At 34.9% G+C, this 16,512-nt stretch overlaps 1 protein-coding gene and 1 long non-coding RNA gene across 19 annotated transcripts in view; one reads left to right on the top strand and one right to left on the bottom strand.

The window, feature by feature from the left end:
- The window catches only part of LOC108000905 (uncharacterized), a 212,793-nt gene that overhangs the window by 102,988 nt on the left and 93,293 nt on the right, over positions 1-16,512 (bottom strand). For 2 of the 18 annotated variants that reach the window (XM_062076556.1, XM_062076561.1), the window contains exon 2: positions 10,015-10,349. The exons of the other annotated variants lie outside the window; for them this stretch is intronic. In XM_062076556.1, the coding sequence (XP_061932540.1) occupies positions 10,015-10,046 (32 nt within the window). In that variant the 5' untranslated portion in view covers positions 10,047-10,349. The remainder of the gene's footprint in view (positions 1-10,014; positions 10,350-16,512) is intronic. 18 annotated transcript variants of the gene reach the window in all.
- Positions 1-16,512, top strand: part of LOC108003806 (uncharacterized) — a 44,182-nt gene that overhangs the window by 7,105 nt on the left and 20,565 nt on the right. The gene's annotated exons all lie outside the window — the stretch shown is intronic.

Below are 16,512 nucleotides of genomic sequence, written 5' to 3'. Positions count from 1 at the left end.
ATTTTCTTCTACGCGTAGAATAAATTGTAATAAGGATTATTGGGAAAAAAGGAAAAGAAGAATTTTTGAACATTACGTGTATTAAATTTTTCTTGTGTATTTTAATTCTTCTTTTTTTTGGAAGTTATTTTTTCAATTTTTCAATCCTTCCTCGTCAACAATTTTTTCGTATAATTTTTTATAAGAGAATGGTCGATTTTTTGAGTTCGTGTAACATTAAAAGAGTCTCCACTTTCTAATTGAATATTAAATTTCTCCCCTGTATTTTTCCTCTTCAAAGTTATTTTTTGAATCTTTGAAGACGATCCTCTTCGTCGTCAACAATTTTTCATATAATAATAATTTTATATGTATATAATATTTTATATATACGTAAAATCAAAATTGAAAGATTGGTAAAAAAAAAAAGGAAGAATTTTCGAATTCGTATAACATTAAAAGAGTCTCATAAAAAAAGTCTTCTAGTTGAATATTAATAAATAATTAGAATATAAATTATTCTAATGGAATATTAAATTTCCCTTTATTTTTCTCCTTCGAAGTTATTTTATGAATCTTCCAAGATCGTCTTCTTTGTCGAGAATTTTTCAAAAATTTTTTTGTGGAGAATTCGGCGCAACAAAACTAAACAGTGTTATTCGTGTTATTTCGAATATTTCGATGCTGATTCGACACGAAATCGATTAGAATCAAGTTAAGGAGGAGAGATGGAGGATCGCGCCTGTTCATTTCATTTTTCCCGCCTTTTTTCTTGGAATTTTCAAATTTGAACGAAAGCAAACGATTCGCGTAAACGAAAAAGTTTCTTTTGCGATTTCCTTCCTTTTTTACTCGAAGGATTGTACAGAATTTGTCTCGAAAATTTGCCCATTTATTCGCGGGCACGATGCTGATAAATTTCACCGAATGGAACCAAGAAGCAAGAAAAATGACACGATTTTTTTCAACTCCATAAAAGCTAAATGGAGGAGGAGCGAGAGAGGCGTGTAGTAAATCTAACTCTGCCAGGAAATGGAACTGTGCTATAATTTTTACTTAAACTTACAAGTTATTTCAACGTGTAACGTGATTACAATTAAATTATAGAGGGAGAGAGAATTGAAAAAAGGAAGAAAATTATTTTATATTTACAATTTTTATAATTAACAAATCGATAAACTAAATCGATTCGATTTAATCATTCCGTATTTAGAAACGGATTCCATTTCTCGAACAGAGATGTTCCCATTTCATCGAATCGAAATCATCGAACCCCCCCCCACGGATGCTTTAATAGGATGATCCTTACTCAACAAAATCTGCGAGATCTTACTTAAATGAAGTGTCATCGTCGTCCCCATAATGCGCTAATCGATTATCGATACGATCGAAAAACCGCAATTAAATCCGTTTCGTGACTCGAAAGCCCCTCTCGATATTATTCTATTCGATGACGCAGATTCGCTTATCTCTAACCAAGCCTCGTGGATCGAAACGATTTTTAATTTGCGAATTTTAAAGAGAGTTTTAAAAATATCGATCAATATATTTTTGATCGATAGATTAAGAAACGGTTCTATTCGAGATTTATCTATTTTTTTTTTGCAGATCGTTAATTTAGAAAAAATGCATATTCATATTTATTTATCCAGTAAGGGAGATTTTTATTTGGCTTCTATTCCTTTATTCTTATTATTCAGTAGTAGTCGTTTTGAAAAAATTAATAAATGTAATAAAGTAGAGAAAATTTTATTTTAAATTTTAGAATAAAATTAGCTATTTTAAAAAAATTATTAGTCTTTATATATCGAATGATGATTATATTTAAATTAATATCAAAGATAAATAAATAAATAAAAATACATATGTAGAAAAGTAGGAAAGGAAATGAGGAGCTTGGAACGAAGCAAGTGCAAGTAGTACGATCGTTGTATGGGCTGGCGTCAGTCTGACCAACCGCGAATCGTACCACTTTTCCTCAGTTCTCGATTCCAGATATCTGCTCTTTCGACACGAAACGCGGCTATTTCCTTGTAAATTTTATCGTTCTTCGGACGGAAATATCCCAATTGTTATTCCATGCAAAATGGAAACGCAAAAACGTGTAGCATATTCTTTCTTCAATTTATTCACGAAAGTAGATTTGAATCGTTTTTTAATTGAAGATAAAAATCTTTTCACCGATTGAAAATTAATGTTGATGGATAATATTCATTTTTCAATCTGAATGACGATTATACGACATGAAAAATGCATTGGAGAAAAAAAAAAAATTAATGACAAAACGCGGAGGAGAATAGCGAGAAAAATGAATGTTTGCTGATTATCGGTCGGTAACAACGTTCATTTTCTGCTCTGTATCGATTAATTGAAAATAAAAATCTATTCATTGAAAATTAATGTTCGTGGATCATGGATCGAACGTAACATTCATTTTTCACTCTGAATGACGATTATATGACATCAAAAATGCATTGGAGAAAAAAAAAATTAATGATAAAACGCGGAGGAGCAAGAAAAATTAATGTTTGCTGATTATCGATCGGTAACGACGTTTATTTTTTGTATCGATTGTACAAGTGGCAATAAAAATGCATTCAAAATAATAATAATAAAGAAAAAAGTAAGAACGAAAACAATGTGAAAAGACTTTTTAACGTTTCCAAATATAATTTCTAATTGGAGAGCAATTATAGATTCGATTGCTCCATTTTCGTTGCAATGGAGGCAATGATGAATTTAAATAGCCAAATATAGTTTACCAAAGCCAATGGTTCCCGAAATTCTCGGGATTAAGGGCGAACTTTGGAATTCTTATCTGCAAAATTCTTATCTCCAGAAGCCCTATTTACGGGATTTCGCGCCATTTTTAACGCGTCGATTTTCTCGAATCCTTTCCATCCACTTTGAAATCGATTACGCAAACGATCACTATCGAATATAAAAAAAGACAAGGATTATATAAACATCGATCGAGAATTCTACGCAAAAGTATATATAAAATCGTCGAGAATAAGAAAAAGATATTTTTCTCGACTCTTACATAATAATAATAATCGGATGTGAAAATTATTTTTCACCAATGGAAATCGAGAGTAAGAAGCAAAAGCATTACAGTGGGAAGGAAAAAATATATTCGAATTATGGATAAAAAGTGCAATCATTGTTGACGTCGACTTAATTTTAGTCGAAAATTATCGTATAAACATTTCCAAATAAAATATCGTTAACTTCTACACGACTGACCTTCTTCCGCGGAGCAAGAGGAAATTTATATCCGAAAAAAAAAAGGGATCCGATCCTCCTCTTATCGCGTTTCCAACGCTTCCTCCTCGTCGTCGACAAAACAATGAATATTCCGAGGAGGAGACGGGAAAATTCCAGGCTTCGAATCGTCGTCTGCCGTTATCGATTATCTTCCCTGCACGGAGGAATTGGATTCGAAAAGTCTTTTTTCCAGAGAGACGAAAGAAATATCGGGGCGAAACGTGGGAAAAGAGCCGCCGACTTTCGATGCGTTTGAGAACGACGACGACCAGCGAGAAGGAAGGGGAGGAAAAAAGCGAGAGAAATAATAATGAAACGAGCGCGTAATTAATCGACCCTTTGCGAATAATCACGAACAAATATATAACGAATTTGCGCAACTTGCGATGAAACGTGACCGATGTACAATTAACTTGTGAGATTCGTTGAAATAAAATGGTTATCCAGATTGATTGGATATCGAAACATTTATATTCCTATACGGAAGATAATTCGATAAAACTTATCAACTCTTTTTTTTTCCGCAGATGTATCGTCCTCGCTAAATGAAAGACGGATAAATTTTTCGAAAGTGAAAAAGAATTCCGCATTAGCGCAAAAATTCACAGGTTCGTTCTTTTTAAAACACGAAACACGAGCAAGAAAAATCATCGCATCATTCGTATTCCAATTCGCCAACTTCCTTCCCGTGTGCGTGAATTCACAGAACATAGTTTGAAAATTATCGACATGGTCGAATGCGTCGTCGATACGTTTGCGAAGAACGGCGAGGGCCACGGGATTAAACGACACGGAAACTCGAACGAAACTACTCGCTTATCTCGCGCGAGCGCAATAAAGATTAGGTTTCCACGACAACCTTTCGACCAACGCGGCCCAGAGCGGATCCGGTATTGTTTCCGAGTGGGAAGAGCTCGATCGGCGTCGATTCTGAAACGGCGAGCAAATTGCTTCGAAATTTCAACACGGAGAGAGAGAGAAAGAGAAAGAGAGAAAGAGAGCACTTTTAGGAAATATTGCCTAACCAATCCGAAGGATAGATTGACAAAGGAATAAAGAGGAACGAATTTTTAGATATTTTTTCAAATTTTGAAAATTTATGGAGAGAAAATGGAGTGTAACGTATAATCAAGTTTTAAAAGAACGTTTAATTTGCGTTAAATTTGTATATATTTGTATAATTGTGTTATTTTCTTTGTTGCTGAAGGCAATGAATGTAAAATATCTCTTATCTTTTAAGAAATATCAAATATCAAAGTTGAAAGGTTATCAGCAGTAATAACATTACTCTTTAAAGACGAGATCGATCAAAGAATGCTAAAAGGATCGAGTGTCGACTCTTTGCTTGGATACAACGACATCGAGTTAAATGATGAATTAAAGTTAAATTAAATTCTAATATATAAGATAATCGATCAAACAATTTTTCTTTATTTCTAATTTTCAATTTATATATAATACTTATATCAAAAATTAGAAAAAGTATTAAGTTAACGTTAAAGAGAAGAAAGAAAGTTGAAAATGAGACCAGGATGGGAAAAATGATCGAACTCGAATTTTCAACTCGGGAAACGAAATGATCAAAGTGTGATTCGTCGCTTCGATATATACACCAGGCCGGAAAAATTGATGGAAAAACCAGCAGGTGTAAATCGAGAAACCAAAGGGCCCGGCTGGAAAATTGCCCAAACACGGAATTCTCGACGAGCAGCGTAACCAAGTTTCTTTTTTTTTTTTTCCAAAGGAGGGAAGACATATTCGATGCGGAAGAAGCCGCTCGATTTGAATATTTTATCTTTCTCTCTCTCAAGAAATTTCGTGGAAGGGGGATGACAACTCATGCTTCCACTCTTTTATTTATATCGCCACGTTTCTCGATTCTTCCAGACGGATTTCTCTTTTATTTCTGCGAATTTACGATCATGACATTAATACGATGGAATAAGAATCGTTTCGAGAATCCAATTTTCGAAATGGGATATTTAATGTTTAATCATTTACGGGAGTACAGTTTGTTTTTAGAAAAATTATAAGAAAAATTCGATTCCATGGAAAATTTAGTTTAGAAAAGATTGAAAAAGGCAGATCTCGAAAGGGATTGAAATATTACCTTGTAATATTCGTATTGCCCAAAAGATCTAGACTTTTCATTTGCGATAAATAAATCGATAGTCAAAATTTATCTTAGAAACTTAATTTTCTTCGATCGATAATATTAATTGGAACATTTCTATTCTCGATTCGATAATTTTGACTAATCCACAAGATGTTTTACGCATATTAAAATCATTTTTTCGTGATACCAATTACTTATCTTAGGTCGTTAAACCTTTAATCGGATCGAATAAATTAATAAAAAGAAAACGATCGTCTTCGATACGAAGAATGTTAATTAATTTAATAATATAATTTGCTACGTCAAACTCTCTATGCAAATACCTTATCTATCCTTTCGACTTCGTTTTCCTTTTTTTACATTGAACCTGTTCCTACCCTTCCTTTTCGTTTCTACCTTCGCGTTTTCTCCCTTATCTTATCTCTTCAATGTATATATATATATATATAAAACTTTAGTTCTACCTTCTCCACTAATTCTTTCACTAACTCTTTCCTTTTTTTTTTCACTGCTACACGGGTTACCTTTACTTCTCCTTTTTCCCCTTATTTTTCTTGGATAAAAGATTCCCGGGGTTTGTTGGATCCCGTGCACGAGAATCATTCTTGAAAGCAAGTTTTCAATCCTGCCACGGCTTATCTTTGCAACTCCGTGCTTCATCTTGTATACATATATACGTGTATATATACACATATACATACACACACATATATTTCTTTATATATTCCAGGAAAATATATATTCAACCGAGAGAAGGAATGGGAATGAAAAATGGGCTCGAAGAACCCACGTGGTGCCAAAAAAAAAAAAATGAACGAAAATAGACCGAGTAGTCGCGGTGCAAAGATTAAACACGAGGTTATGTATTTTGCAACGAAATGAAAGAATGTCTTTTGCAAAAAAGAAAAAACTTGAAACGAAATGATAAATTTGTAATTTCTTATCACTTTTTTCGAGAGAAAGAGAGAGAGAGAGAAGAGAGAAAAAGCTTTCGAAAATTAAGAATATCTGCTCGCTTAACGATACTCGGTCTTCGGTGTTTTAAGCATGAATATTTCAAATTGTTGCAAACAACGGAGCGGGAGGAGCAACATAACGTTGGTAATGAATGCATTATGGATAAGGAGGAGAGGGAGGAAAGGGAGGGATAAAAATTTTTTTATCAACACGTTCGACAATGATGTGAATGTTACGCGCCGTTCGGAAAATTTATATTTTCGTGACGGCTGACGTACGCGTCATGAAGATTTTTCTGTCTTATGACGAATGAACGTAGGTTTTATGGAGATTTTCTTATGGCGGATAGCGTGAACAAGATACGCGTCAAGAAGATTTCCTATCTCATGGCGTCATGGAAATTTTTTATTTTATGGTGTTATGGAAATTTTCTTATCTTATGGCGTCATGGAAATTTTCTATCTTATGGCGTGAATGTAGAAGATTTTCTATTCCGTGGCATCATGGAAATTTCTTATTTTATGGCGTTATGGAAATTTTTTATTTTATGGCATCGTGGAAATTTTTTATCTTATGGCGTCATGGAAATTTCCTATCTTATGATGTTATGGAAATTTTTTATCTTAGGGCGTCAGGGAAATTTCTTATCTTATGGCGTCAGGGAAATTTTCTATCTTATGGCGTCAGAGAAATTTCCTATCTTATGGCGTCAGGGAAATTTTCTATCTTATGGCGTCAGAGAAATTTCCTATCTTATGGCGTCAGGGAAATTTCTTATCTTATGGTGTTGGAGAAATTTCTTATCTTATGGCGTCAGAGAAATTTCCTATCTTATGGCGTGAATGTAGGCGTCAAGATTTACTATTCCGTGGAAATTTTTTATTTTATGGCATCATGGAAATTTCTTATCTTATGGCGTTATGAAAATTTCTTATCTTATGGCGTCAGGGAAATTTCCTATCTTATGGCGTCATAGAAATTTCCTATCTTATGGGGTGAATGTAAAAGATTTCCTATTCCATGGCGTCATGGAAATTTCTTATTTTATGGCGTCAAAAAAATTTCTTATCTTATGGCGTGAATGTACACATCAAAAAGATTTTCTATTCTATGGCGTCATGGAAATTTCTTATCCTACGACGTTATGAAAATTTCTTATCTTATGGCGTCAGAGTAATTTCTTATCTTATGACGTCATGGAAATTTTTTATCTTATGACGAATGAACGTAGACATCATGAAAATTTCCTATTTTATGGCGGTTGACGTGGACATGCGCGCCATGAAAATTTTCTATTCTAATAACATGAGCATACGCGTCATGGAAAGATTTCTTATTTTATAACACGAATATATATGCGTTATGAATTTTTCTTTTTTAAAAAAATTCGTAAAATGAAAAGGGATTTTTTTTTAAATATTCTTCCTCTTTACGCGTTAAGATATCGAAAATGAAAACAAATTGAATAACTTTTATTAAAAATTATATTACATGGATTCCTATAAACTTCCAAGATTTCGTTTATAATTTTTCGAATATACTTCAAAGATTAAAACACATCAACGAGGGATATTTAAAATACTCGTAAACCCGAGTGAATATTTATCACCAAATATTTGAATAAATCAACAATTGATGGAAGAAAAAGAACAGAAAACTCCACTCGAATATTATATCAAATATATATAAGAAGCGAATCGCCACCTTTCCAAACTCATTGTCTCTCTCCCTTTCCCCCTCCGACTAGAGAAACATTTTCCTCCACCGATTCCTCGGAATTCCGTTGTTTGCGAAGAGAGTATCGCTCTGATTACACGAAGCGCGTTTTTGGCCGAGCGATCGAGGTGGAGGGGGAAGTCACTCGGACAAGTCGAACGGAATGGAATAAATCTCGCGACTGCACAGCGCTGGAATCGCTAGCTCGACGAACGTGTGTCAACATTAAAAAGAGGGAAGGAAGCTGCTGCTGCTGCTGCTTCTCTTCTCCTCGGTGATCGATAGGGTACGATCGAAAGAAGAAGCTTCCTCTCCTCTCCTCCCCTCCCCGGATGTGTAAAAGATAAATGTTAACGACTGTCCCCCGCATCGTGGTATTCTTGTGCATCGAGGCGAGCACCGAGTCGATTGGACGTTGATCGATCATGATGCGTCCCCGAGATCTCGTATTATTTCGATTCTCGATCCGGTTTCGATTTACATTTCGAACATTTCTGCGTTTCATTTTTCACGGCGCGTGTCGTATTCGATGCTCCCTGATAAATGTAAATAAATCTTGAAATCTTCTTCCTTCGTGTTCATCAAAGTCGAGGAGGTGGTTATTTATGAATGTAAATTTATCGGGGAAAACTTGTGAATATTTATTTACTCCAAATTAGGGGGAAGATTAAAATGGCGAGGAAGAAGTTTGGATAAATGATACGAATCTTGATGATGGACGAATATCAGAAAGTATTATCGAATCTTGAAATTAAATTTTGAGACTCTTGAAAATCTAATTCGAATATTCCTCATTTTGCTCGCCTCTCTCGGGGAAAATAATAGGGGGAGGGGCAACGTGTCATTTTTCTCTTAGTAGTTTCGCCATGGAAAAAGCTTTTCCATCGTCTTAACCGTGACTCTTACGTGTAAAAGCGCGCTTTTATCCTCCATCGTGCGTTGTTGCCTATGCATCTACAATTTAATGCCTCGTTGCCGCGCGTTCAAGGTCGTGAATAAAAACGTGCAAAGTTTGGCATCGTCGTAATTGATTGACGCGCAAAATTCTGCAAGCATTGGATTCGAACGGTAGAAATATATTGTTCGTTTTTACAAATTTTACATCTTTGAACGTCGAGTCATCCATTCGTCACTGGCTAATATTGCAAATTCCGGGCTCCCCAAGGAAATTATTTAGACAAGGAAATAATAAGGTCGAAAAATATCGAAATTCGAGAGATAAAGTTGATTTATAAGATGTTTCCATTTCCATATAACGAAACATTTCGAGAAGCGCGAGGATTCCTCTGTTATTGACGTTATTAACTCTCTGTATGTGACATTTCGTACAATTTTGTACGCACACGTCACTATTTCATTCGATATTTCAAATTTTCAGAGAGCAGATTCCATCTTGAATTTGTTTCCTATTTTTCTCGTAGAGAATTATCGATCGAAACCTCGTCGATCGCAAAAAAATGAATTTCATCACGAATGATTCGGGGGAAAGCAAGTCGAAAAACAAGATATATACATTTGCCAGGGGATTCGACGTTGAGAAGGAGGTTGCCCAGTTATCGCTCCCGCAAACTGCTCGCAAATATTTGAATCTCTCCGCGGCTCGATTCTCGGTCGATAAACAATCGACTCGGTCGATAAACAATCGGACGAAAATTGAAATTGCAAGTTTTTGCCCGGGTATAAATCGTTCGATCCCCGATATTTCACACGAATAATCTCGACGACGTTGAAGAAAACGAAAATAACAAAGTATGAAAATTCTTAATATCGAAGGGTAAGGAAAAACTCATCGAAAAAATTCTTCCGTTCTCCGTGTATTTTTCCACACATTTACCAGATAAAATCGTGTATCATAGAATAACTGTTCGTTTTTTATTTTAATATTATTTCTCTTTTTCCAACGCTCTGTCGCGGAATTGTTTATATATATAAATTGAAAGAAAAACAGCAAGAATAATATTAAGGGAGAGTGGTCTTACCAGTCGAAGAAGTTCCAGAGGCAGGTGAACATGATGATGGCGCATTGAACAACGGCTTCGATTCAGTTCACTCGAGTCGCTCGATCTCCGTCTCTTTTTGCATCACGTTTTCATCCACGCGCCACGACAACCATCCCCCACCGTTGCATTCGTCTTCTACTACGAAATTCTTCCCCCAACGAGATTTTCTCATTATATTCCAAGTTGCAAACAATTTTCACCAACGAAACTAGGAACTTTGCACTATGATACACACAATAGCATACGCGAAAAAATTCTGTTATTGATATCTAGTTGGTTCTATTGAGCTTCAAGTTACGTCTGTCCCGAATATCCTAGAAGACGAGATGTAAAATTATTTCCATCTAGAAGAATATTATTCCCGATTTATTGTTTGAAATTGTATAATAATCGAAGGAGGAAATATTTGGAGGAAAGGGATTTCTATTTTCTATTATTCGAAAGTAAGAATCTCGTAAGAAAATGTGAAAATGGAATTTCACTCGATTTTCTTTTCTTTCTGCACTTTTTAATAATCGCAAGATTCAGAATAATCGTCATTTCCAGTCATCTAATTTTGTTAAGATAAATACATCTTGATCATTTCTTATTTTTATTCACTTTAATCCTTAATATATAATGTATAAACATAAATGAATAGCTACGTTAGAATTAACTGATAATATCAAATTAATTTTTCAACTCTCTCAGAGAGATCGATACAAAACACGATACAAAACAACTTGGCAAACGCGTATTATATTCTCCAAAAGATCCATCGAATACCTTGACAACAATATTATTCCATCCTCTTATTATCATTATCAAGAACAAAGACATATCCAAAATAATAATATAATGTAATATAACTGTTCAAATTTTCAAACTCGATTTCTTATTCGAAAGAGAACTTTTATAACCTCTCTCTTTGCGACAATCCCAACAAGGAACGTTCGAGTAGAACTCGAGAGAGGGCGCCAAGGAAGTTTAAGAAAATGGCGGGCCTGTCTCTCCTTTTAGGGGAGGGGAGGAAGAGGCGAAATTGCATTGTCCTGGAACGAACTGTTTGTCATAGAAATCGCCTCACGAGACCTTGCCCTGGCAATTTGTCAGCTAATTCGGGATCGCGGAATTGCAAATTAACCGTCCGTCTTTTCTCCGCGAGATATGTAATCTCGCCGCTAACGCAAACAGTCGGAAATTGCATACGTAGCGGCGCCCCGCCTGCTTTATTAGCTTTTCACGAGCTCGCGTTACGATTTCGTATCTTCTAATTCGAGAAGGAAGAAATTCTTTAATAATTACGATACGGAAACGATCATTTTTTAAGTCATTGATAGATTCTCGAGTAAGGATCATTAAATGGATTGTTTATCAGGATGAGTGAAAAATTGTTTTTATCGAGCTTGTTTGTTAAACTGTTCAGCATCAGACACTGATACTGTGCGTAGTTTAGTTTTGTTTTTTTAAAATTAATTCGAGTAAAAATTAATTTTTAATGATAAAAAAGAATTGAAAAATAACGATATCGTTTTATTTTACTCGCATAATTAATTTTTAAAATAATATTATATATATATAATTGTAAATTGCGAACAGACGAACAGTAAAGATTTCAATAATAATCCAGATGTATCATTATAACTATTTCGCGAAAATAAAAACGTTTGAACGATGCGATATGCAAATTCGAAACACGCGTTTTATGCAAATGAACGTGTACCTGTAGAATGAGACGCGAAAATGAGACGAAAAAGCGCGACATCCTTTCAAAAAATATTTAAACAAGACTAAAAAAAAAGAGCAAAATTGAGAAGAAGAATCATAAAAGAATATAAGAATATCACGAATTATTTCGATTGTCGAATAAAAAAAAACGAACGTATTTTTCTATAATTCAAATAATTTTCGTATCACGGATTTATTTTTCTCTCATTCCAAATTTTCAAATGTCACAAATTATTCTCAATAATTATTATCATCATTACCATTTCTCCATAATTCATTTCCATATTTCGAATGAATCTCGCTAAAATGCTCGAAAATTAATACTTGAAAATATCCATTCCCAGCGAACAGCCTGTTTTTTGAAAATACATATATATATAGAGCATATTCACTCGTAAATTGGTTTCCAGGTTTCAGTGAGTAGTAAATAAGAGGAGCGAGTGTCGTCAATAGCTTAAGTACCGGCTTAATTGGACGATTAAAAGGACGAGCGAAAGGAAAATCCAATACGAGAAGGGAATAACGGGGGAGATGGCAACACTGGCCGTCACGAGTTTGTCGTTTTGCTTTCTCTCCGCGATGCGAGAGTGGCGCACCGTGTCTCTCCCTCCCTCTCTCTCTCTCTCACCAAGTATAGAGTAAAACTGCAATTGCTAAACGCTGTTTCCGTGTCGCGTTACATCGCTCCATGGCGAATAATCGGAGTATAATGGAGGGAGATATAGGAACCGAAACGACAATGGAAACGCGAGTAAGAACTTTTGTTATTCGATTTGAATGGCGATTCAAATGAAACGAGAGAAATAATATGGGGATGGATTATACTTTATTCGTTATTGAGTATTTGGTGGAAATACTTTTCAATACTTTTTTTTTTTTTTTTAATTCTTTGAAACGTATCTGAATAATTATAAAGTTTTTAATTTTTCTCGGATCAGAGATAGATTAGGAGGATAAGATAATTAAAATTAACGTTCTTCTTGGTGTTGATATATTTATAGAATATACGAAAATACCTTGTCTCCTTTATTCGAATAGTTGAGTTGTTCGCAATTTAATAATCATTTCGATCGATATTCTTTTTTATCTTTGAAAGAGATGAATGAATATATTTAATTCAGGGGATTTAGTTCAATTGAGTTAACGATGAAGAACGCGATCGAGCATACAACATAGATGGATCGATGAAAATAATCTAATTATTTAAATTAGATAAAATATTAGTTTAGAAAATGCGTGTAATCACAGCCTAAAGACATAATTCGAAGAAAATAATTATGGAAATTTAACCAAGTCTCAATTTCGTATACGATGGGAGTATATATTAGTTACCAATCCTGAATAACAAAATTAGATGAATGCAGAATCGATTTCTTCGATAAGATTTAACGAAAAAAATAAAATAGTAATAAAACAAATAAATAATTCCAGAAATTTAACTTCTATCAAAAAATATATACAGAGCCTCTATATTCATTACATTCAACTTCTTCAATGAAAATTAACAAAGAAAAATTAATAAATAAATAATTCTAAACAGAAATTTAACTTGTACAGAAAAATAGATACAACGAATATGTTATTCTCTAAAATTCCGAATAACCAAATTAAACTAATCGATAAGAATTAACGAACAAAAAAAAAAAATTAATAAATGAATGACCTCAGAGCAGAAGAAATTCGTGTTAAATTAAACACGAATATATCCACATCAATCCTCCCAGACACGTTATATCCCACGAATACCCCATCGACGCTCTAAGTATAATCGAAAGTCAGAAAAATCGTCACATCCTCCCTCGCCAAAAAAAGAAAAAAGAAAAGAAAAGAAAAAAAAACCTCCCAGCGTGTCGTTTCACACACGCGCCTATTTTTCCACCGCCCATTCTTTTTTCACTTCACAGCAAACCCGCGCTTAAACGTCTCGCCGAGCAATATGTCGAGGCGAGGCGTGGGGAGGACAGCTGTGCACGCGGGCGATTTGAAAAAAGCACTTCGCACAAAAGGCGAAGAAACACCGAAGCGAGAACAATGAGAGGGAGAGAGAGAAAGAGAGTCAGGCGGTGGATTGGAGGAGATCGGCAAGGTCAATGGCGAGCATCTCGCGCGCCATCTCTTTTTAACGCGGCGCGCGTGCCACGCGATTAGCCGTTCGCTTCCGTTCGCTCATGGCCCACTGTGCTCGTTCCACTCGATGGACGGAGTGGAGAGGAGTGGAGAGGAAGAGGGAAAGGTGAATAGGGATAAGAGGGGTGGGGCGAGGGAACAATGGTCGGCGAACAGCCGTTCGAATTCCGTTCTTCGTCATTTTCAATTCGGCTAGATTTGGAAAAAGTTTAATTCGAATCCCCTTCTCCTTCTCTTTGCGTCGTTTTTCTCGAGAGAGAAAAAGAGACGAAAGATGGTGATGGAAGCACCGAACGAATGTTTACGGAAGGAAGATTCCAATCGATTCTCTGTTTTTAGATGTTTCTATATATTTCGATTGGGATTTGGAAAAATCTGGTATAAAGTGTTTTTCTGGTTCGACGATGGATCGAGGAAAAGAGAAAAGAGATAGAAATGTGTCGGTGATGAAAAATATCGACAGGATACGTTATTTTTATATTTAGATAATTCTAATTTTGATTGGTATTTGAGTATTGGAAAAGGTATTTCAATGATGGATAGAGGCGAGGATAGAGGCGTGTTAAAAGAGTGAATATGGAATATGTGGAAGGCAATGCTGAATATTAATCGATTCTGTTTTTAAAACGGTTCCCGATTTTTATCGGGATTTGAGATTATAAAATACTCGTTTAGCTCGTTTCCGCTTTGCTTCGTGCGCTTCAAAGGTAGAAAGCGCGAATGTGGAATTAGAATGAAGAGTGGCGGAAATAATATCCTGTTTTTACATTTTTCCAAATTTTAATTAGGATTAGCTTCCTGCTTTGCGTGTGTGCTTCGAAAAAGATATGGAAACGTGTCAGAAGAATAAATGTAAAATACGTAAAATTAAGAATTAAGAAATAATAATAATCGTTCGGTTCCCATTTTTAGATATTTTTCCCGATTTTAATTAGAATGAGATTTGCAAGCTACTCTAATAGAATACTCGCTCGACTCGTTTCTGCTTTGTGCTTTGTGCTTCGAAGAAGGATTGAGAAAAAAAGGTAGAAGCGTCGAAAGGATGAATGGGGAGGAAGGTGATGGAACCGATCGCGAATATTTGCGGAATCGATTCTCTCTTTTTAGATTTTAATTGGGATTTGGAAAAAGTATCCCTTTAAGGGATGATAGAAAGTATTCGCTTCGTCAGTAGACTTAGATGGGGGAGAAGGAAAAAGACAAGAAAGATGAATAGAGGAAGAGGGACGGTAATAAAGTGGCGCGAGGAAAATTATATATTCGTTCTTCTTCCTTTTTTCTCTCTTCTCTTATCTTTCGAAAATTCTCCTCGATTTTACAATGCTCTTCTCCCAGACGCGAATATATATATATTTTTTTATAGAAAATGAACAGCTTCGTCGATTATCTTTAGAAAGTTGATTTGTTGTTAGATCGTTTAGAGACTTTTTTTATACTTTATTAAGTTCCTTTCATTCTGTAAAAATTCCTTTGAATTTCTAAATATATCATAATTGGCATGAATTATAACATTTTGTAGAGAAAATTCTGATTAAAGAAAAAGAATCTTGATAAATCATTTAAAAAAGAGAGATCTTTTTTTTAGAATAGCTATTTAATTTAAAAAAAAATGTTAAAATTAGGTATAAATCGTTTTGATATTTCCAATCAAAGAATCCGATATTAAATCCTTGAATGATTTATCGCGATTTATTTTTCACTGGCCTGCCCTCCAATCCCTTAATACTTCAAGTGTTTATTTCCGACTGAACTTGATCCATCTTCTCCCCTTGACCTCTTCGTATTATATAAAAAACCTTTCTTACCCTTCGAAACTCTCGATTTAATTTCATCCACCAAGTTTTAAGATCGAAAACGAAATTTTGAAAAATTTTCGACCAATCAGTTTTTACACCCCCTCATTACGCCGATAAAAAAGTAATAAACACTAACCTTTCTTGCATTCTTAAAAACCAATTTCGATCTAATTTTACCTTGAAGTTTCAAGATCAAAACAAATTGCAAACATAATAAAAACTTTGATCAATCAGTTTTCACGCGCACCCGATTACTCTAATACAAAGAAAAAAAGAAATAGCGCAGCAAAGAAAAATCCAATCCATTAATTTACTGATTAAATGGATGCGCTTGTATCCAACAAAAATAACTAATATCGTGATTTAAAAAGAAAAAGAGGGGAGGGGGGGGATCGTGTCTTCTCTCTCTTGTTCCAATGTGTGTATCAGGTTGTGAACAAACGTTTACCCTTGTACCCACGTATGTAGTACTAACAACATCCCCTCCCTTCCGCCCTATTCGCCACCCAAGTAATCCCCTGACACGGGGGAAAAATTCACTTTGCCAAGCTTCTCTAACGAAAGTACAATATTTGGGGACAGGGTGGGTAGGCATGGTGTATTTGTAGGCATTCAGACAATGTGGAATTGTGTTTCGAAAATGTGTTTTCTTCGATGAACGAATGTGTTATATTCTTTTTTTTTTTTGGAAATAAATATTTAAAATACAGGCACAGAGACGATATCTCCTTTCCGCGTGGAGGAAAAAATAAATGGAAAAATGATATCCGCGCGTCGAGTTATTTGGAACGAGTTATCCCCGGTCGCAAACAACAATGTTTGCTTCCCGGTTATTTTTTTCGAATTT

The sequence above is a fragment of the Apis cerana genome, linkage group LG6, assembly GCF_029169275.1.
Source record: "Apis cerana isolate GH-2021 linkage group LG6, AcerK_1.0, whole genome shotgun sequence".
NCBI lineage: Eukaryota > Metazoa > Arthropoda > Insecta > Hymenoptera > Apidae > Apis > Apis cerana.
The sequence above is the reverse complement of the archived record's forward strand: the minus strand, read 5'-3'. Positions and strand labels throughout refer to the sequence as shown.